At 40.8% G+C, this 21,824-nt stretch overlaps 2 protein-coding genes and 1 pseudogene across 4 annotated transcripts in view; 2 read left to right on the top strand and 1 right to left on the bottom strand.

Annotated features, from left to right (window-relative positions):
- LOC112250766 (ankyrin repeat domain-containing protein 13C) overlaps positions 1–6,575 on the top strand; it is an 89,206-nt gene extending 82,631 nt beyond the window's left edge. The window contains exons 11-13 of the mRNA XM_024421177.2: positions 4,534–4,632; positions 5,229–5,329; positions 5,470–6,575. Coding sequence (XP_024276945.1) covers positions 4,534–4,632; positions 5,229–5,329; positions 5,470–5,600 — 331 coding nt within the window. The 3' untranslated portion in view covers positions 5,601–6,575. The remainder of the gene's footprint in view (positions 1–4,533; positions 4,633–5,228; positions 5,330–5,469) is intronic.
- A 1,207-nt stretch (positions 6,576–7,782) lies between these two features.
- Positions 7,783–15,595, bottom strand: LOC112250767 (serine/arginine-rich splicing factor 11). 3 transcript variants are annotated; one of them, XM_024421181.2, is made up of 13 exons: positions 15,242–15,593; positions 14,545–14,655; positions 14,257–14,390; positions 11,562–11,671; positions 11,351–11,437; positions 10,480–10,529; positions 10,233–10,363; positions 9,966–10,041; positions 9,646–9,759; positions 9,434–9,523; positions 9,192–9,281; positions 8,892–9,063; positions 7,783–8,713 (listed from the first exon to the last, which is right to left on the bottom strand). In XM_024421181.2, exons 2-13 carry the CDS (start codon positions 14,577–14,579, stop codon positions 8,489–8,491), a joined length of 1,314 nt encoding a protein of 437 aa, XP_024276949.1. In that variant the 5' UTR covers positions 14,580–14,655; positions 15,242–15,593; the 3' UTR covers positions 7,783–8,488. The 3 variants fall into 3 exon arrangements, with proteins under 3 accessions (XP_024276949.1, XP_024276948.1, XP_024276947.1); XM_024421180.2 differs by lacking the exon at positions 14,545–14,655 and having other exon boundaries at positions 9,192–9,278; positions 15,242–15,595; XM_024421179.2 differs by lacking the exon at positions 14,545–14,655 and having other exon boundaries at positions 15,242–15,592.
- A 2,883-nt stretch (positions 15,596–18,478) lies between these two features.
- Positions 18,479–21,824, top strand: part of LOC112251791 — a 55,494-nt pseudogene continuing 52,148 nt past the window's right edge.

The raw sequence follows: 21,824 nt of genomic DNA, 5'->3' as shown, positions 1-21,824 counted from the left end.
TGGCACCACACTGCCAGGTCTCTGACCTCTTCCCTATAGACTACCTCATCGTAGTCGGTGATCAGTCCTACCACCGTCGTGTTGTCAGCAAACTTGATGATGGTGTTGGAGTCGTGCGTGGCCATGCAGTCATGGGTGAACAGGGTATACAGTAAGGGACTAAGCACACAATGCTGATGGTCAGCATTGCGGATGTTTTGTTGCCAAAGTCACCGCCTAGGGCCAGCCCGTCAGGAAGTCCAGGATCCAGTTGCAGAGGTGTTCAGTCCTAGGGTCCTGAGCTTGGTGATGAGCTTGGAGGGGAATATGGTGTTGAATAATGAGCTGTCGTCAATTAACAGCATTCATACAACACGTAATTTGTGGTTCTTTTGGAGTGGTATGCGAACTGGAGTAGGTCTGGGACGATGGTGTTGATGTGAGCCACGATCAGACTTTCAAAGCATTTCATGGCTATACTGTAGATGTGAGTGCTACGGAGCGATAGTCATAAAGGCAGGTTACCTTGCCATTCTTGGGCACGGTGACTATGGTGGTTGAAACAAGTTGGTATTACAGACCGGTTCAGGGATAGGTTGAAAATGTTGGTGAAGAAACTTGCAAGCTGTCAGTGCATGCTGTGAGTATGCATCCTGGTATTCCGTCTGGCCCTGCGGCTTTGCAAATGTTAACCTCTTGATGCTACCCATCCCGGATCCGGGATCGTGACTACGGCTCAAGCTCATTAGCATAACGCAAAATGTGAAAAAATATTCTTAGACATATTTAACCTCCACACCTACACAAGTCCAATAGCTCAAATGAAAGATAAACACCTTGTTCATCTACCCAGCAAGTCAGATTTCTAAAATGTTTTACGGCGAAAACATAGCACACATTTATATTAGACCACCACCGAAACAAAATGCAAGCGGCGGCCATTTTGTCCCAGAAAATATAAAATTTATAGGATTAAAAAATAAATAATTCACTAACCTTTTGAAAATCTTCATCAGATGACAGTAATATTACATGTTACACAGTACATTTTTTTTTTTTTCAATAATATGCCATTAATATCCATAAATCTCTGTTTACAATGACGACATTTCAAAAATGCTACTCAAAATGTCCGGAGAAATTATGATAGCTCGGACAGATAACGTCAGATAACAAGCAATAAACATGACTAAATATACATGTTCTACATATAGTTACAAAGATACACTTCTTCTTAATACAACCGCTGTGTTACATTTATTTTTAACGTTACAGAATTCGTTCACTAGTCTATGCTATGAGTCGGCGCTCAGATATTAGCAGTGTCTCCTCTACGTTTGGAGTCCACAGAAACCCAAAATAACCACATAAATATTCCCTTACCTTTGATGTTCTTCGATCAGAAGACGTAGAAGGAGTCATACTTACCCAATACATCGTTTGGTTTCAAGTTGTGCGTCTTTGTATTAGCATATGCTAACAGCTTCAGCTGAAATGCACCCAAAATAACTTCTGCTCCTTCTGGTCCCGCACTCTTGCGCAATCAAACTTCAAAATTACATATTATATGTTGACTAAACTGGTCAAACTAAGTGCAGAATCGAGCAAAATGATGTTTTTATCATGTAAAACAATGATCATCGCGAACAAACGAACCGGCTTCAACTGGTGTCTATTGGAAAGAACGTTCCCCAAATCGGCCGCGCGCAATTGCATGTATGTGAGAGTGAACCGGGCATTTTCGCCCGCCAAAGGATGAGGGAGCGCGAAATTCAAACAATGAACGTGCCAATTGAAAGCAGACATTGAACAAATACATACTGTTCCCAGATCGGTAGCTGCCTGGGAAGGGTGGGGGCGATGACGTGTTGACCCAACTTTTCTCTTGACAAGAGAGAGTTTGGGAGAAAGGCTGCCCTGAGAGTTCTGCTTTACATACAGACATAATTTAAACGGTTTTAGAAACTTTAGAGTGTTTTCTATTCAATAATTATTATTATATGCATATATTAGCAATTTTGGAAAAAAATATTTTCAGTTTACTATGGGCACGCACTTCCTCCAACGGGGGCAGTATTGAGCCATAAGCTCAAGAGGTTAATAAACTGTTTAAAGGTCTTACATCGGCTACGGAGAGTGAGATCACATAGTTGTCTGGTTGCTCTCATGCATGGTTCAGTGTTGCTTGCCTTGAAGCGAGTATAGAGGTCATTTAGCTCATCTGGTAGGCTTGCATTTCTGGGAAGCTCGCGGCTGGGTTTCCCTATGTAATCTGTGATAGTTTGCAAGCCTTGATACTTCTGTCAAGCTTCAGCATAGTAAAATTCGATCTTAGTCCTCTATTGATGCTTTGGCTGTTTGATGGCTCGTCAGAGGTCGTGGCGGGTTTTTTATAAGCATCCCTTAAATTAGTATCCCGCTACTTGAAAGCGGTAGCTATAGCCTTTAGTTCATTGTGTTGTTGCCTGTAATCCATGGATTCTGGTTGGGGTATGTACGTACGGCCACTGTGGGGAGGACATCGTAAAATATACTTATCAATGAAGACGGTGGTAAACTCCTCAATAATATCCTATGAATCCCAGAACATATTCCAGTCGGTGCTGGAACGAAACTGTCCTGTATCTTAGCATCCGCTTCATCGGACAACTATTAAGCATGTCACAGCCCACATGAAAAAATACTATGGTTTACTGTAGAACACTACAGCACTTACTATAGAATTATGTAGTAAACTGTAGTGTACTGTAGATTACTATAGTAAATACTACAGTATTATCCACAAAATAACTGTAGTAAATGCTACAGTAATGTCCGTAAAAACTCTACAGTCCACAAAAAAAACTACATTTACAAAAAACTGTAGTAAATACTACAGTATTTCATTTGCATATACCTTGCCCATTCCCCTCCTCCGTATAGTGACAAACCTACATGCCAGGTATAGATCATATATTGTATTCCCTACAGGTTATGTTCAGACCCCAGACCTCACTTCCTTCCTGCCTTCTTACCTACCTACCTACCGGTTATGGAAAATATGCTCTTTTACACTGAACAAAAATATAAACACAACATGCAACAGTTTCAAAGATTTGAAAAGAAAATCTGTCAATTTAAATAAATGCATTGTGCCCTAATCTATGTGTTTCACATGACTGGGAATACAGATATGCATCTGTTGGCCACAGATAAACTCAGCAAAAAAATAAACATCCTCTCACTGTCCCCCCCCCAGAAATGTCCGGGAACTTGCAGGTGCCCTGGTGGAAGAGTGGGGTAACATCTCACAGCAAGAACTGGCAAATCTGGTGCAGTCCATGGGGAAGAGATGCACTGCAGTCCTTAATGCAGCTGGTGGCCACACCAGATACTGACTGTTACTTTTGATTTTGACACCCCCCCCTTTGTTCAGGGACACATTATTCCATTTCTGTTAGTCTCATGTCTGTGGAACTTGTTCAGTTTATTTCTCAGTTGTTGAATCTTGTTATTTTCATACAAATATTTGTTCATGCAAACACATGTTAAGTTTGCTGAAAAGAATTGCAGTTGACAGAGAGAGGACATTTCTTTTTTTGCTGAGTTAAGTCAAAGTCTCATTTGCCAAAGGCAGGGCAGTCTTAGTGCCAGCATTGGTTTGTGGTGGTAACTAGACAGCTACGAAAAATGTAGATTAATTAGTATGGTCTGCAGCTTATCATGAGGTATTCTAACTTAAGACTTCCTTAACATTGGAGATTGCGCACCAACTGTTGTTAACAAAGAGACACACCTCTCCTCCCCCTGTTCAGCTAAGACTCTGAGAAACATAGGATATTACAGTTTTTCAGGTACCGATGAGAGGATACAGAGGTGCCTTCTCGTTTAAATTGGAATGTTCATCCATTCTGATGCACTGAAGCTGTTTTCGGTCATAGGAAATGATGCTGGAAACATTATGTACAAAAAAGTTATGATCAGCGTAAAAAAAACACACAAAATAGGTCAGGAGCCCGTAAGACAGCTGCTATCCACTGCAGTGCCATCTTGCCAGGGGGATTGATGGACAGACTGATAGATCACTTATGTACAGTTGTGACAGGGTGGATAGTGCCATTTAAGGCTATTCCCTCTTACCTGATCAATTAAAGCTGTGGAGAGCTGTTCTACTTCCTGTTGGAGAAACTCCATTATCTATTCACTCTCTCCCATCAGTTATTTACTTTCAGGATCACAGTTAGTCAGACCTTGCTCTACCTTGCTCTACCTTGCTCTACCTTGCTCTACTTGCTCTACCTTGCTCTAACTTGCTCTACCTTGCTCTAACTTGCTCTACCTTGCTCTACCTTGCTCTAACTTGCTCTACCTTGCTCTAACTTGCTCTAACTTGCTCTACCTTGCTCTAACTTGCTCTACCTTGCTCTACCTTGCTCTAACTTGCTCTACCTTGCTCTAACTTGCTCTACCTTGCTCTCCTCCCCAGGGTGGATTCTTTCTTTCCTTTATTTTCCTTCAAAAAAGCAATTTCACCTCATTTTGTGACTGGGCATTCTCCCTCTTCCCCTCCTTCAGAGCGCCTCATCTAGGAAGAGACCTGGTATGCAAAGAGAGCAAGAAGAACTTCAAAGCGACCGTAGCCATGAGTCAAGACTTCCCTCTGAGCATTGAATCGTAAGTATCCTCTTCTATTACGCCCGGATGAACTTGGAAGTCTAGACTGACACAAGTAGTTGCCAGGCGGGATACATTTTAATAATGTATTTTCTTTTTTCTTCATAATGTATTGAAATCTGAGATGACGTTTGTGTGAATGAATGGGCTTAAGAGGTTGGTGGGAACGGTGCATTTATTTATTTGCACCAAAGAAAACACACGATAGACAACAATACAGATAAAAAACAAATGAATACTAAAAAAAAACTGTGTGCAGGTGTGGTTGGAAGCCCAAGGGCTGACATGAAAACCGCACCACAACGGAAACAATATACAAGACATAAGTACAAAAATAAAAAAGGTTTGTTAAAACAAACAACACCTGCTAATTATAAATGTATAAATTAATTGATCAGTAATCACACCAACAACAAAAATGTTAACCCTCACTTTTGTGGTGTGCAGAGGCCTCGTTTTCTCGTGATTATCCCCATCGCTAATTGAATGTGCTAGTGACTGTAACCTGCTGTACTCTCTGGCATGAAGTGATGCATGCAATCCATTCTTCATTGAGTGAGAATGAAAGACTGTTCTTTTTTGTTGTTTATTTTCAGGTTATTAAACGTCCTGGAGGTGATAGCACCCTTCAAGCACTTTAATAAACTCAGAGAGTTTGTTCAAATGAAACTCCCTCCTGGTTTCCCTGTCAAACTGGGTAAGTACTATGTATAGTATACTGCTTAGTGGGAAACATATTCTAAAATATAAGAGATCCAGTTGGACGCCTGCTGACTGGCTGACCAGCTATATTCCCTGATGTTATAACACGTTTACATTTGTCGTCTCTCCACAAAGATATCCCCGTCTTTCCAACCATTACGGCCACGGTGACATTTCAAGAGTTGCGCTACGACGAGTTTGAGGAGTCCATCTTCACCATCCCCAATGAGTACAACGAGGACCCCAGCCGCTTCCCTGACCTTTAACCCCGTTGGGTGGACACCAGAAAGGGGTCACCTATGAAAGGGCATTGATGTTTCATCAAGTTGTCATAGGAGAAGAAGACAAGAAAAGGAAATTGTATGTGTAATGTTTTAAATGGATGTGAAAAGATGTAGCTACTATCCAGCGCTTTGTTTGGAGTAGCTGCACTGAACGTTGGGCACTGGTTAGATGCACTACAGCCAGTCAGTACTGGGCTGAGTTGGCCTTGGCAGCAGAGGGGAGGACCTACTGCGCCAGTCGATTACTCAACTCTGTGGTACTCCACCTGAAAGCAATGATAGACATGCTAAGAAATTGAATTGTACCCGAGCGAAGTTGTCTCACCCTATTTGACTGGCAGCAAAGTGTGGCATTATAAGTATTACATATAAGAATTGTTTTCATATTCTACCATTTTTTTTTAAACTATGTAACAAACTGTACAATTCAGTTAATGGAAATGAACCAGGAGTGAAAGTTGTCTGTAGATTATTAGGTACGATTTAAGTACAACGTAAAGGGCTCGATTACGTTCCAAGTCACAGAGGTTCAGCGCCACTGCGCGATAGAAGTAAAGTCAACGTGCCCGAGTTAGCAGAGACTGTGTTCACGGTAGATACTGCATATGTCGGATCAATCGCAAAATGACCATTACATTTCAATCACGCTATAGAGTTCAACTTCAGCGGTATGGATTGAATCGTTCCCTAAATGCAATTTGTAAAGCTAGCAAAATCCAGGCCTTTTCCTTTGCGCAAGGTGTAAATACCGCTGCTTTTATGTTTGTTTTATTTTGTGTCTTCACTTTCTTTGTGTTAATATGGGTGTAGATGTCTTCTATGACAAGAAGGGTTTCTGAAGTTTGATGCCAAGCCTAGTTGATGTGAGTTCACCCAAAGAGGTAATTGGTTTGTATCGTGGTGGCAATGGTTATTTTTGTACATATAATATTGTGCTGGTAAAAGTCTCCAATTCTCCTTTGTTTTTTGTCTTCATTGTCACACTTATGTCAACTCTTTGTTGGCTTCTCCCCTGCAGACCTATGTATGAGCCAAGTGTACAAAGCACTGTGGGGTCTTACATCCTTGGGTTTTACAAGGACTGGGTTATTCAGCAGGGTTTCCATCTTCAGAAGAACAGTTTCAGTTGAGTCCCGATTGTATCTGAACATTGCAAAATGTTGCCCCGTTTATACCTGGTTCCAACATCCATCTTTGTCCTGATTTTGTTCACATTCTGATTGTGCCCACATTTTCAGACAGTGTAAACGATTAAAAGACTCAATGTGATCAGATCTTTCTGACCACCTCCGGAGGTAGGATATCTTACAAGTGTAGACATTTCTGGACAGTGAAACCATTTAAATCATTATCCCTTCTAAAATCACTGACAGGTGGCACCATTGAATTATGGCATCAATATGTGTCTTAAAACAAATCAATATTATTTTGAAAGAATAGCTGTCAAATAATTTGCATATAGGGAGGGACCTGGAACTCTGGTCACAATGCAGATACAAAGGATGGATATTAAACACATTTTAATGACGTGTAGACATATTTCTGAAAATGTGGGCAATCAATGTGGACAAGATCAGGACAAATGACACGTTAGCACCAGGTATAAACAAAGCTTTACGTTCAAGGAAAAGGTCAAATCCAATAAGCTTAGCTATGCCTTGCTTCAGGAATGAAATAAGACTTCTCTGAAGTGGTGCTCATTTGGTTCTGCTGGGTACAACAGGGAGGGTTTGCTGAGCTGCAGTGAGATCAATACAGCACCAGCAGCAATAGAAATAGCAGAATGCTTTGTACTCCCGACTCATTTCCTTTGTACATCGATCAGGGTCCTATTGACCCCTCAGGTAGTTATAAACCTTTCCATCATGCTTCCATGCTACTACTGGTTAGTGCTGCAAATGGAAATGTGTTTTCTTCACTTTTTGTTGTGGGCTGAACGTTGCTTTACTCCTTACCATGGCTTTAGCTGCCAGGAGCTGATGTAAACAAGTTCACTCATCTACATGCCAGTTGGACACGAAACCTTGTATAAGCCTAACACTATTTTCAAATGAACAACATTTTTACTAAAATGTCCACACATAATGAAATTGTGTACCATTTGTTTATCATGCATTTCAAAAATGGTGCAGGCTATCAAACATATCCCACCACAAAACCATAGTTATTTTGACCACGTTTTATTATAGACTTTCCTTTGTAAAACATGTAGACAGTACAGGGTGTTCCATCATAATAATCCAAACAATTTGGATCTACAGTATATCGTCATGGGTGGAAGGGTATGTCTACAACAGTGTTAAGTGCTTTACAGATTGAGTCAATTTGTCAAGATTACAACAAAGAATAGAAAGCTACACCGAAACCAGAATGGTACCAGGCTAAAAACTATTTAACAGTCTGAGTAGGTGAGGGGCCAACCCCTGTCCTGTAAAAGGTTTAAGTATACATAAGTTCAGTGAGTCATTTAGGAGAAAACAGTTCCTATATGTTCAAGATGAATAAAATCTTTGAGGCCCAAAAAGGAAATCACTTTCTAAATCCCTCACATTCAACAGGCCCTTCAACATAAAAGTACAGCAATTTGACATTTTATATTTTGATTTCCTACACATGCTCACCAGACACAGGCAGAAATAAACTGGCTATTTCAAACCGGAACAATATTTCCCCTAACCAGTCTAGAGATGGAAAGTGTCTCTATAACTCTAAAAACTGTACATCTCCCCAATAGGACTACAACCCACCAGATTCCCACAAGTATTCACAAGATCAGACACGTTATCTAGACGCCTTTAAAAAGAGACCGGTAGGGAATGGAGCATATCGGTTTTCAGTGACATCATCTGGCTGGGTTTCCCTGGGTGTACTCAGTCACTCATCTCCATGTCTTCCTCATCATGGTGGTCATCTCCGTTCTGTTTGGACTTCTTGCCGCTCTCCCCTGCAAGCTTCTCGTCAGACTCCTGGGGCTTCGGGGGCGACGCAGAATCAGAGTTGCTCTTCCTCTCCTCTTCGTCCTCTACCTCTTTTCCACTGTCATAGCCTTGCTCCTCCTCATCGTAATCCCTGGTCACCTTCAAGAGCAAAGCATTCTGAGCAACAAAGGAATAAATGGCACATGAAACAGGTCAAACTCGGGACATGAAAACATTCAGGGTCAGTGTCGCTGTACAGATTAAGCCTAGTCATGGCTAAAAAGCTATTTAGATGGACATTTAACAGATACGATTAGAATGAGCCATTAATGTGGGAAAGTCAGTGGTTGTGCACCTTGACATCTCCTTTCTCACTGTCAGATTTGTGGTCTCGGTCCTTATCCTTATCTTTGCTCTTCTTACTAGTGGAGCGTTCTCTTTCGTCTTGGCTCCGATCTCTGACGTCTTTCCTCCCCCTGTCACGGTCCTTCTCTCGCTCTTTGTCCTTCTTTTTGTCCTTCTTGTGCCTGTGGGAACAAAAACTATAGTTTAAATACAGACAGGTACATCTACCTAGAGGCGCTGCGGCTTCTACTGCACTGTGAAGCCCAGTGTGGTTCTGAACTAGGAGGACCCTCTTTTGTACCACACTCACCTTCTAGGGGAAGGGGACTTGGACAGTTTCCTCTTTGGGGACCTGGACTTTTTTGGTGACCTAGAGGCGCTGCGGCTTCTTCTACGTCTGCTGTTGAAGACAAGATATTAAAGATGGGAGGGAAACCTTTAACCCTACATTCCACTGGTTGTCTTCGGGTTCCTGAAAGGTCTAGAACATCAAGCGGGATCAATGCATTTTGGTCAAGCTAACTAGACTCCTCCTTTATTTAAACCACTCACCGATTGATGCTTCGAGACCTCCTGGTGCTGCTGTAGCTCTTAGGCGGCGTCTTGGAGCGCTTTTTGGATTTATCTTCTTTCCTCCTATCCCTGCAAGCAGGAAAAACAATGAAGGCAAACAATGACTTGAAGGAATCCTGAAAGAGGTACATCACGCACCACATTTCCCCTGATCCCCGCTGTGAATATAACACTGTTAGATGGCCACCCACCTGGATTTGCTGCGTCTACCCCTCTCTCTGGAGTGGGACTTCCGTCTGCGGGGGCTCTTCGACCGCCTCCTGCTCCTCGAGTGGGACCTCCGTCGAGACCTGCTCTTTGATCGCCTGCAATGAGATTATAGACAGGTTTTTTATTTTTTTTTAAACAGAACTCAGAGCTGTCCCAACTAATCCATGCACTCAAACCACTCAAGATGCATCTTGACTGATTTGCTGATGTTTTCCAACATGCATGTAAAGTGGGGCTAACCTTCAGCACATCCAAAACTGCTGATTTAATGAAGGTATGCAGTTTCTCATCAGCGGCGTACCTGTGACGAGACCTGGACCTCCTCCGCCTCGACCGGGACCTGGAGCGGGAATGTTTGCGCTTGTCGTCTTTCTTATCTGCAAAGAGGAAGAACAAAAGCTCGGGAAACTCCAACGTAACAATACAAATCTGTGGGAACTGACTAACGTGACAGCCGTCAATGTCTGAAGACGTGAGGAAGAGCGCCATAGAAGAGAGGAATGAGTAATTCAGTCAAAATACAAAGTGTAATACTGCAAATATGTGGTCTAAATTAGTGATAACTCACTTCCAGGCTCGATGGCGGCAGAGATGAGTGACTGGGCCTCTCTGACCCTCTTCATGGCCTCCTCTATCTCCTTGTTGGAGTCATTCTTCATACCAGGATTAATCATCATACCAGCAGCCATTGGATTCATCCTGCAATGGTCAAACCCCAGTTAGTTACCCAGAGAAATTACAGATGACTCTTCCACATACACAATAATAGTTAAGATATTCTTTATAGACCGGCCAGAATTGGAGGTGATACTTACTTAGTAGGATCCATGGACTGCATAAGCTTCAGAAAGTCAGCAGAGAGGGCCTGAAATAGGGAACATGAAAATGCATAGCTATATACATTTATAGGGGGGTTCTACTAAGCTAACATATGCAATTGTTTTAAGATGGTCATACCATGTTTGATTTTTTTTTTTAATAATTAAAAAATTGCCTTTACTACTATAGCTCATAGAAACGCATTGAATAACATTCAGTAATGGCAAAAAAAGAATCACAAAATAAATCATAAGGAATATAGTTTTGAAGTGTCTGTCCTATTTCTAGGAGATAAGAAAGCTCAGGAAATGTTTTTTTTTTTGGACACGTTTAACACCTTATTTTTGTTACCTACATGCTTCCATTCATTTGTATTAGCCAGGTCCTGTGACACTTGTGGGGGCTTAGTGCAAAATGGAGAACACAATTGGGTTCATGAGTCTCCCCTTTCCACAATGGGGTCATTAGTTTGTAGTGCAAACAATTTGGATGCTACAGACAGAAGTTGGCACATCACCGTTACCGACTTCAGTCGTAGTGCAAAACACCATCGTGTTCGTAGTCATTCCATAGAGTGGGAAAATTATTTGTTTGTATACCAAACAGTTCGGAAGCTTTGTGAGAAGACCAATTTTTGTCTCATGGTCTGACAGACCGCTGTAGCTCGGCCACTTTCCACCAGATGCGGAAGGCCGCCATAGTCGGATGCGGTGGATTGAGACGCAGCCCATGCAAAAAACAGACATGTCTATCTTAAACTGACAGATTGAGACAGGAATTTTTTATTATGTTACATACAGATTAAAACTATAACCTACACCCGTTTTAAAGTACAGAGTTGTGAAATAGAAAGTAGCCATGTTAAACCTGGGGGTTGATGTTGCCAGACATGCCCATGGCAGCCATGTGATCCATGTTCGGATTTCCGAGAGCTGAAAGAGGTACGCCTCCCATCTGCAAGGACAAGGGACACAAGTCAGACAAATCTTCCTTCCAGCTACTTTTTTTTGTTGTCAAAATGGGGCCTTTGGTTACACAGTTGAGAGGTCTCATTTCGACACCAATAGATAACACTTACGGACGCCAAAGGATTCGGAGTGGGGAGAAGGCCTCCTCCAGGCATGCATCCTGCCACGGCGTTCGCTGGTGCCAGCAGTGACAGAGCTTTAGACTCATCAGGAATCACTCCTAGAGAAAAACACCACAGAATCAGTACAGGTCTTTGCAAACAACCCCCACACTCAAACAGAGCCTCAAACAAACCACGTCAACCTAACTAGTCTTACCACAATAGATATGTAGTAAGACATACATTCCATTTTGTGTTGGCAGAAAATGTTGGTCCCTGATTTGCTAAGTATGATTTCAGAATACTACGAGAATAAAGTCACAATACACACTATGGTCAACACTGCCAAGATTGTATCACCTGTACTTGTTTTTTTAAAGTCATGAACCAAACGTAAGCAAGCACAGCCGGTTGTCCAGTGGGATGTGCTCTCAAGTGTCATTAGATGTTTTATGAACAAGCGACTCGTGACGGCTGCTTCGCTACAAAGCACACAAAAACATCAAGACGCACACAAAAAAGTTCAGGAAAAAGGTAACTACTTTTGCCTAAAAACACTTACCATTACAAAACAAACAGAAAAAGGCTCAACCAAATTCTGTTTTCTGGGCTTTTGCTGGTGGCTTTTCTTCCTTCCAAAGAGCCTACAGCACTGTTGATTGGCTAATATATTCACCAGGGGGGTATACTACGAAGCAAGCTAGATCTACTCAGGGTTTTCTACAGCTAACCAGCATTAGTTAGTTTCACCTCTGGCTTCATCCATACTACAATGGTGGATATTGCCCGTCCGCCTGCCTCCAACTCTAGCAGGCCTATATCTGCGTGTTTATGTCGCACATGGCTAAGCAAACGCTGAACGTTTTTTTTTAAATGCATCCTGTCATTACTATATGTGTAATGTGATACATTTTAACATGACTATTTTTAACAAAAACATTTCCTTCCTCAAATGAAGCGGATGATGCAATCTTTGCAAAAGGAAGGGAATCTGATTGAATTGGTCCTCAACTCGTTGCTCAGTCATTTCATTCAGGGTAAGTGGAGTTAGCCTGCCCTGGAGCTGGTTAGAATCTGTTGCCATAGAAATTTACCTGGCTAAAAGGCGAGCCACTTTCGTATGACTGGTTATCCTGAGTTGACCAAAGTTACTTTGACAACTCCTCAAACGCGCTTCGTATGATACCACTCATGTAAAGTGTTGTAAAATTGAACTTGCAGAAAGAATAATATATAATAATTTGGGGTTTGTTTATATTTTATCCTGTTACTCACAAGTGTGTAATTGAAATGTGTTTATTTTTCTAAATATCCCAATTCCCCGAGGACCTGCAGAGAGTGGGGTCACGGTCAGGGTCGCAATTGTAACAGCACCCCTGGAACAATTACGATTAAGTGCCTTGCTCAAGGGCAAAGCAACACTTTCTTTCTTCACCTTGTCGGCTCTGGTATTCGAACTGGCCCAAACTCTAACCTCGAAGCTACCTGCCAGTGTATTGAGTAGGCTCTGACAAAAAAGGGAAAATGCCAGCAAAAGCCCAAACAGAAAAGGTTAACTATGTGCCCAATGCTGAAGAAAAAAAACATACAATTAGTGAAATAAAAACTCAAATCTTATGAGATGGTCCAATCTAAAATGGGGGTGCAATCTAAAATTAAGATAATTTCAAATCAAACAGGTTTAATCTTTTCTGGAAAAAATAAATAAAATAAAGACACTTGAGAAACAGGATAAGCTGCAGAAGACAAAACTGTTGGGTGGTATTTTCAGCAGGGCCTGTTGTATGGGGCTGAACCAGGAAAAACAACTGGAAAAACAACAACAAGAAAAGCCTCCGTTAAATGTGTGACTTCAGAGTCAAGTGGAGAGGATCATCATAAAGCATTTCACTACAACAACCAGTCCTACTTTTACCTGCAGTTAGTGAAAATATATGGGGACGGAAATGCACATATGTATAAAAGGACTGCGAAACAAAGCTATTCAAATTGGGTGGGTTAAGTCCAAACAACAGATAAGCATGTAAATCATAACTAAAATGATGTTCAGAATTTCAGGCCAGTAGCTGAAAGTAGCTAAATGGATGTCGGCCGAGTCCTATACAAATCTACTCTGGCATGCATTGCCGCAATCAGTTAATTTACTTTTGTATGCTTCCTTTAGTTTATTAGACGCATACCTACTACTGATTGTGGCCTTTAAACTTGGATTACTTTAATCTCGTTTCCAGAATTAAGATTGTTGACATGAGGGATAGGGAGGGCCCTTGGCCCCTGCTATTGCGATGGTTCATTGAGTGATTATCCTTATAATGAAAAGATGCTTTGGAGATATAAAGAAACTCTTTCTCTGCAGCAGAACAACAGTGGGAAGGGGCTCAGGAGCCGAGCAGCCATTTGTGTGTCTAATCTCTTGATGGCTGTAGAGGACCTTGTTCAGTCTGCAAGGTAGGGGCTCAGCAGATGCCTTGTCCAGTTCGAAAACCACAACACACAAATTACAGATACAATTATTTTGTATTAATAGGCTATACTAGAACTGCAAAATTACACATGTATTCCCGTTTACCCCTATTATATTGTCAATCTCTGGTAAGACTTTTGTACTAAATCTTACTTGAAATAAAATATTGATAAACAATGGGGTTTGATTGAGCTTTGTTGTATGTTGGAAAACATTAGAAATAGGACAAAGACGACCAACCTTCTGCGAATGGGACAACAATCAGCGCTCTGTCCACGAAGACAGTGTTGGTCAGATGCTGGGACACTCCAACCGACTCAGGTTCAAGGAACTTTACAAAACAGACACGTGAAGTCACAGGCAAGGAAGATTCACTGGAAGAAAATACACATTTGTTGTGCAAGAAATACAAAGATTCTCGACATATGGTAGAAGAAACATGGTACTGACACTGTTAGTATACTTTCTTCCTGAAAACATATATGCTCACTTTCCTAATTAAACATATTTTATGTCTGGTTTAGTTACAATTGGGAAGAGAGAGCAATGAAAGAACGTTGCATCTCTTGTAGTCTTTTCTTGTCTTTGCCATGAGAGCTTCAGAGGGATGATCAAGACGTCTTGTAATTCCTACCTTAACTGCAGTGCAGCCAGGTGTAATTCGACAGGTGAAAAACAGCAAAGCACAGAACAGATTAATTAGCTCCTACTACCCTGCCCTGTTATTCAATGGAGCCATTTGTTTTCACAGTATCATTGTAATTCAAAACAGTTTGATTCGCGACAGATTGTTTTGTCAACTAGTTACTATATTACTGACTGCAGGACTGATTTATTTCTCGATATCACAAGATAACTTACTAGCAAGTTGTTTCTCAGTACAGTTAGCTGGTTAACGTTAGGATGTTTCATATAGGCACTGAGGGACAAGAGTTCGCAGATATCCTACTCCATGAGCTTGCAGTAAGCAGTGTTCACTAGCTAGCCATCAAGTTAACCATCTAGGTAAATTGCGAGCTCACAGCCATGTAGGCGCGAGTTTGGCTCCTCTGTATCAGTTGCATGAGCAAACGCACACTTGCGTGTGCTAACTAATTACTACTAGCTAGGGGTGGACTGAGGCCGCACAGGCCCCAACCTATGTGATGGCCAGATTTGGCAGAATTTTCATGGAAAATGTACGTCGCTACTAGCTAGCTAATTGTTTAATATTCATAATACTCACTCTGGTGGAAATAACTTCAGTTCTTCAATATTTCCAAGAAACCCGAAGAGAGTTCTCATCTGTTCGGAGGTGGTACTCGGAGAGACATTTGTCACCTGAATAACGTTCGTCATTTTCCACGACTAGATGTTAATTTGAAACGCACAGACGTCTAGCTAGATGTAACAACCCAACTAATTTAGCATCTAAAGAACGTAACATATAATTGTGCAGTCAAGAAAGCATAAACAACAATCATTTCCACTAGCTAATGCTACACAATTGAATTCCCACGGCCATTAGCACGCTACCAAAGATGTATATAAGTAAACCAAGATAGACCACAGCATTTCGTTTCAAACGGGAACAAGTGAGTCATATTGGGCAGAGCCAAGCACGAGCTGGCGAGATGCAATAATTGGCACTTTCTAGCGGACATCTGCATATTTCCGTTACGGAACGCCACCTCTGAAGTGCACATATGCAATAACTCAATTCGCCTTTGCACTCCTTATAAAAAAAAATACATGTTTCTTTATTTTCTATATGAGTTTATTTTATTTTTTATTTAAACAACGCGATTTTCAACGGGTAAAGTCTACTACGTTTTGTACACTTTACCCGTTGAAAATCGCGTTGTTTAAATAAAAAAAATTAAAAAACTCATAACACATTTTAGTTTTGGGAACAGAAAACTATATTGAGGTCAAACGTTTCATCGGTGAGAAAATTTGCAAAATATCGGCCAAAATCCATAACTGGTAGTGAGTGGAAATGCCACGCGGATGCTTCACATTTAAACATCCGGTGAAATATCGGTCTCATTGTTCTATCTGTGACGCTACTGTTAGCTAGTAAGGAGTACCACGCTAGCTTCTGCCTCTACTTCTATGATATTATGGCGGTCTGCAAACAAACGTTGAGGTGCATGCCGCCACCTACTATACTGGAGTGTAGTCAATCACAGTTTACAGACTAAATTAATAAAGGAATAAACAGAAGAGGAAGAGGAAGGACAATTTACAGAAGAGGAACTTTTTGAGGCAATAAAATCTTTTCAGTCTGGAAAAACACCAGAGCTTGATGGTATACCAGTAGAGGTATTTCAGACCTTTTTTTGATGTACTCATAGATCCATTATAAACATGTTTTAATTACGCTTATACAAATGGTAGACTTTCAGGTGCTCAACAAAAAGGTCTGATTTCATTACTTCTAAAACAGGACCCAGGTGGTAAGTATAAAGATCCAGTCCATTTAAAGAACTGGAGGCCTCTAACACTTCAATGTTGTGATGAAAAAATGCTGGCGAAATGCATAGCACATAGAATAAAACAGGTTTTACCAGATACTGTTCATCCTGACCAGACAGGTTTTTTACATGGACAATATATGACAATTACTTGAAACAATTGAACATTATGAAACATCGAAGATACCAGACCTGGTCTTCATAGCAGATTTTGAAAAGGCGTTTGATAAAGTACGACTGAAATTTATATATAAATGCCTGGCTTACTTTAATTTGGTTCAAATTATACAATGGGTTAAAGTATGTACAGCAACCCCAAATGTAAAATAGTAAATAATGGTTACTTCTCAGAAATTATTGAGATTTTAAAGAGGAGTAAAACAAGGCTGTCTCCATATCTATTTATTGTGGACATTGAAATGCTAGCTATTAAAATGAGATCCAACAAGAACATCAAGGGGTTAGGAATCCAGGGGATAAAAACAAAAGAAGTGTCAAAGTATGCCGATGACTCTATTATTTTTCATAAATCCCCAATCGGGATCCCTGCACAGTCTCATTGAAGATCTTGATCACTTTTCTAGCCTCTCTGGATTAAAACCTAATTATGACAAGTGTACCATATTATGTATTGGATCATTAAAAAAGTGTTGTAGTTTACCAATAAAATGGGTGGATGGTGAAGTAGACATACTTGGTATTTACATCTCAAAAAATATAAATGAATTTACCACAATTAATTTCAATAGAAAGTTAGCAAAAATAGATAAGATTCTGCAACCATGGAGAGGTAAATACTTGTCTATTTATGGAAAAATCACATTGATTAACTGGTCTTATCCCAGTTGACTTACTTACTAATGGCACTCCAGATGACTAGTTTTTTAAATCTAGGGAGCAAAAAAATATTTCATTTTATTTGGAATGCTACACCAGACAAAATTAAACATGCCTATTGATATAATGAATATGGGTTTGGGGGGCTAAAATTCTTAAATATTAAAGCTTTAAACCTCTCACTAAAAGCTTCACTCATACATAAATTATACTTATAATAATTTTATATTTTATAAGGAATGTTAAATAAAAAAAAAAAAAATTGGATGCATGCCCAATTTTTCAGTTTTTGATTTGTTAAAAAAGTTTTAAATATCCAATAAATGTCGTTCCACTTCATGATTGCGTCCCACTTGTTGATTCTTCACAAAAAAATGCAGTTTTGTATCTTTATGTTTGAAGCCTGAAATGTGGCAAAAGGTCACAAAGTTCAAGGGCGCCGAATACTTTCGCAAGGCACTGTATGATTAGATAGGTTAGTACCCATACTAGTACCTACAACAATACATCTACATATGTTTCACTATTTCATTAACCATATATTCGACACAAACCATTTACATGCTTGCAAACCAGATGTAATGGCTTCAATGTCAAATCAAATCCAATTTTATTGGTCGAGCACACATATCTTGGAGTTATCGCAGGTGCAGCGAAATGCTTATGTTTCTAGCTCCAACAGTAAGTAAAGTAATACAATACACACAAATCCCCAAAATAAGAAATATCAGAACAAGCAATGTTAGAGTCTGGAATATAAATATATATATAGTACCAGTCAAAAGTTTGGAAACATATTTTCATTCAAGGGTTTTTCTTTATGTTTGACTATTTTCTACAATGTAGAATAATAGTGAAGACATCAAAACTATGAAATCACACATATGGAATCATGTAGTGACCAAAAAAAATATTAAACAAATTCAAATAGATTTTATATTTGAGATTCTTCAAAGTAGCTACCCTTTGCCTCGATGACAGCTTTGCACATGCTTGGCATTCTCTCAACCAGCTTCATTTAGGTAGTCACTTGGAATGTACTCTATTTTTACCCATAAAAAGTATATCAGAGCTGCTGTGACTTTCTAATACAAACGTTAGATGAACGGGACTCAATTCTGTATCAACAACTTGTATATTGTTCTTACCATAAACAATAACTGCTGAAGATGCCGCCATGCTTGCTGTCCTTTTTGTTGACAAATAACGTCAGAGAGGTGCAAGTGAGATGATGGAAGAGTTTCCAGCAATTACCAATTCACTGAACTCACTGTTGAGTTTGTCAAGCGCCACCAAGCAGATGCAGGCCAGCCAAAACGCCAACCGTGAACGACGCTGCTGCACCCCGAGGGAGGAGAGGGTGGAGATGGGGAGGAGGGCGAAGGCAGGACTAGGAGGGAAGATATTGGGTCAGACAGTGGACCCAAGGTCAGCCAGTACTACCATGCCCTCATGATGTTCACCAAGGTGGGCAGGAGCCGAAGCCTTCAGGAGAAGTTCTGGGTGGCCATGTTATCCATGGCCAAATACGGTCTCTTCCTGGACGAAGAGGTGCTGGTCCTTCATTTTGTGAGTGACGAGGCCAGCCGAGAGCTGGGCGAGAGGATGCTCCCGGAGCTGCTCCTCGGCACAACATTTCAGTATGAGGCAAGTCTGATTGGTGCCCTGATGCATTTCTTACCAGGGTGACCACTTATCAGTCAGTGTATTTGTGCTGGTGTTACATGGCATATTAGTCCTAAAGTGTGGAGACCCAAGTTTAATCCTTTAAAAAAGGCTTAATCCTGAACCTGGCAAGCACAGGCCACGCTTGGAGGAGCAGACTGGCTAGAGAGTGCAACAATGCACTGAGTGAACAGTTTTATTCTTTAACACAGGGGGGCAGTGTTGCCCTTTCAAAACATATTACGGTTTAGAAATACCCTCTTCTGCTTTTTTCAGCCACTGGGAGGATTATGCTGTACCTAATATCGTCCATGCATGGTCTTGATGCATCTTTAGAATGTCTTCACTGACAGAAGCCCTGTACCTGAAGAGTATGTGACAGTCTGATCTCAAACCTGCGGTAGAGCAAAACATGGCAGACTTTCTGCCATAGAAATTTGACCTCCGATTCCTAACTAGGAATTCCTCTGTCTTCCCCTTGATCTGAGTACAGTTTCTTGCAGTAAGGGACTCCGCTCACCTCTTTTGTCTGCGTCACAGAGCACGCGATAACAAACTTGTTTACAAGTTGTTAATCCACTGCTAATGAAAATAAATCCTCCCTCACCAGCCAGGCACGTCCCCGGTAACATGTCTTCATCTGATGGGGAATGTTGAGGCACTGCATTAGCTTAATCTGATCCTCTGCCTTGGATTGAGTGGCAGTTTGCTCAGTTTAGCAGTTTGCTCAGCTTAGCATCTTAGGCGGCTCAGAGCCAGAGGGACAGATTACTCCCTCTTCAGCTAATGCTCCTCTCCCTTGCTCCCAACCGAACCCTGCTCCAGCCCCCTTTGCCAGGCACAACAGGGTAATGCTATATAATGAGAACTTGACAGGCCGTGACATCCAGTTTATTCCTCTGCGCTCCTGTCGGCCCCTGCTATGGGATGCAGCAGTAGCTCTCAGATGAGTAGCGCTTTACTGAACTACCCAGGGCCCACTGAACACACACAAACACATCCTGCACAGTCACTAATGGGACGGATCTTCATGGGGCTGGCTATGAACTGCAATGACCTGTGAGCATGTTGATGTGCTTTTCAGCAGATCCTCACCTAATTTCTTTAATTATTTATCTCTCAGGAGCGCCCACACAGGACAGTGGATATGTAACTCCTCCGTGACTTTTTAGTGACAAAACACTGTCTGAGTCCCAATGGTGGAAAAAGTACCCAAGTGTCATACTTGAGTAAAAGAAAAGATACCTTAATAGAAAATGAAATACTAAATACTAATAGAAAGTAAAATACTACTTGAGTAAAAGTCAAAGTATTTGGTTTTAAATATACTTAAGTATCAAAAGTAAATGTAATTGCTGAAAAATACTTAAGCATCAAATGTAAAAGTACCAAATGTTCAAATTCCTTATATTAAGATAACCAGACAGAACCATTTTCTTGTTTTTAAAATGCATGCATAGATAAGGGCACACTCTAAGACATCATTTACAAACAAGGCATGTGTGTTTAGTGAGTCCACCAGATAATCAGTAGGGATGACCAGGGATGTTGATAAGTCTGATTTTGACAATTTCCCTGTCCTGCTAAGCATTCAAATAATGATTACTTTTGAGTGTCAGGGAAAAGGTATGGAGTAAAAAATATAGTATTTCCATGTGGAATGTAGTGGAGTAAAAGTTGTCAAATGTAAATAGAAAAGTACAGATACACCAAAAAACTACTTAAGTAAAAATAATTTAAAGTGCTACTTAAGTACTTTACAACACTGCTGAGATCCCTGTAAAACCAGAGCAAACAGCCTATACAATCCCACCGCCGGGGGCCATGCTCATTACAGGATCTCTGACCCACACTCACACGCGCATGTATAAGTTACTCGCACTCTAACAAGTGTGTGTATATGCTTGTGTGTGGTTTTGTTGACAGAGTAGCCCATATGAACTGAAGGAAAATCGTTGTTTCTGTTGTTATTGCCCAGTCCCATGGGTGTTGCCCACATTGCTTATGATTTGTTAGGCAGTAGGTAGAAGCATAGGACAGGACAATGGGCTTTCCGCCATCCCCGTGGTTGCTCGTACTGCAGGCTCTCATGACGTAGAGGGGTGACAGTCGGTGACCCTAGTCTCCCTGTTCAGTGGACTGGAGTCAGCGAGCCAGCCAGGAAAAGCTGAAAGGAAGCTTTCCTCAATGTGGGCTTCCCTTCTCAAACCAGTGCAGCACCAAATACCTGCCCAATTAAATTCTTATTAACTTGCTTGTATCTAACCCTTTGATTCTTATGTTTTTGTATGTTTTATTTTGACTGTACTGTATCCTGTTAATGTGAGCTAGGCTACGTATTTAGGCCTATACTGAAATGGCTGTTTTCAATTGAAAACATTCTTCTCAACAAAGCGGAAGTTTGACTCAGATTTGGAAAGGAAACTGTTATTCTCTACCCAACAAGGTGACTGGAAATGTCACCTTTTTTGTTTTTCTCACTTGTGAGTCACTCACAATGGAAAATTTGCTTTGCTTAGACTGAGTATTTTATTCTTCTTACTAAATTATTTCTTGTTTGCTAGCAGATAACCCAATTGTTATGAAGGACATTTAAACTGAAAATTACTTTTGTAGCCTAATTATGGATGGAATTGTGACTTATCAATATAGTGTTGGCTTGGCAAACATGTTCTCACACTCTGTAGCCTCACATGTAGCCTCACATGAGTCATGATCATGTAGTGAGTTACACTATAATGCTAGAACTTGTAGAGATAATGGGATAATTATTTGGTCATGCCATGGTCTCAGGCCTTAGTGGTTTTTCAGATAATCAGCCTGCTGCAGACAGACTGACAACCAGCTGCC

The sequence above is a fragment of the Oncorhynchus tshawytscha genome, linkage group LG05 (genome assembly GCF_018296145.1).
Source record: "Oncorhynchus tshawytscha isolate Ot180627B linkage group LG05, Otsh_v2.0, whole genome shotgun sequence".
Taxonomy (NCBI): Eukaryota; Metazoa; Chordata; class Actinopteri; order Salmoniformes; family Salmonidae; genus Oncorhynchus; species Oncorhynchus tshawytscha.
The sequence above is the reverse complement of the archived record's forward strand: the minus strand, read 5'-3'. Positions and strand labels throughout refer to the sequence as shown.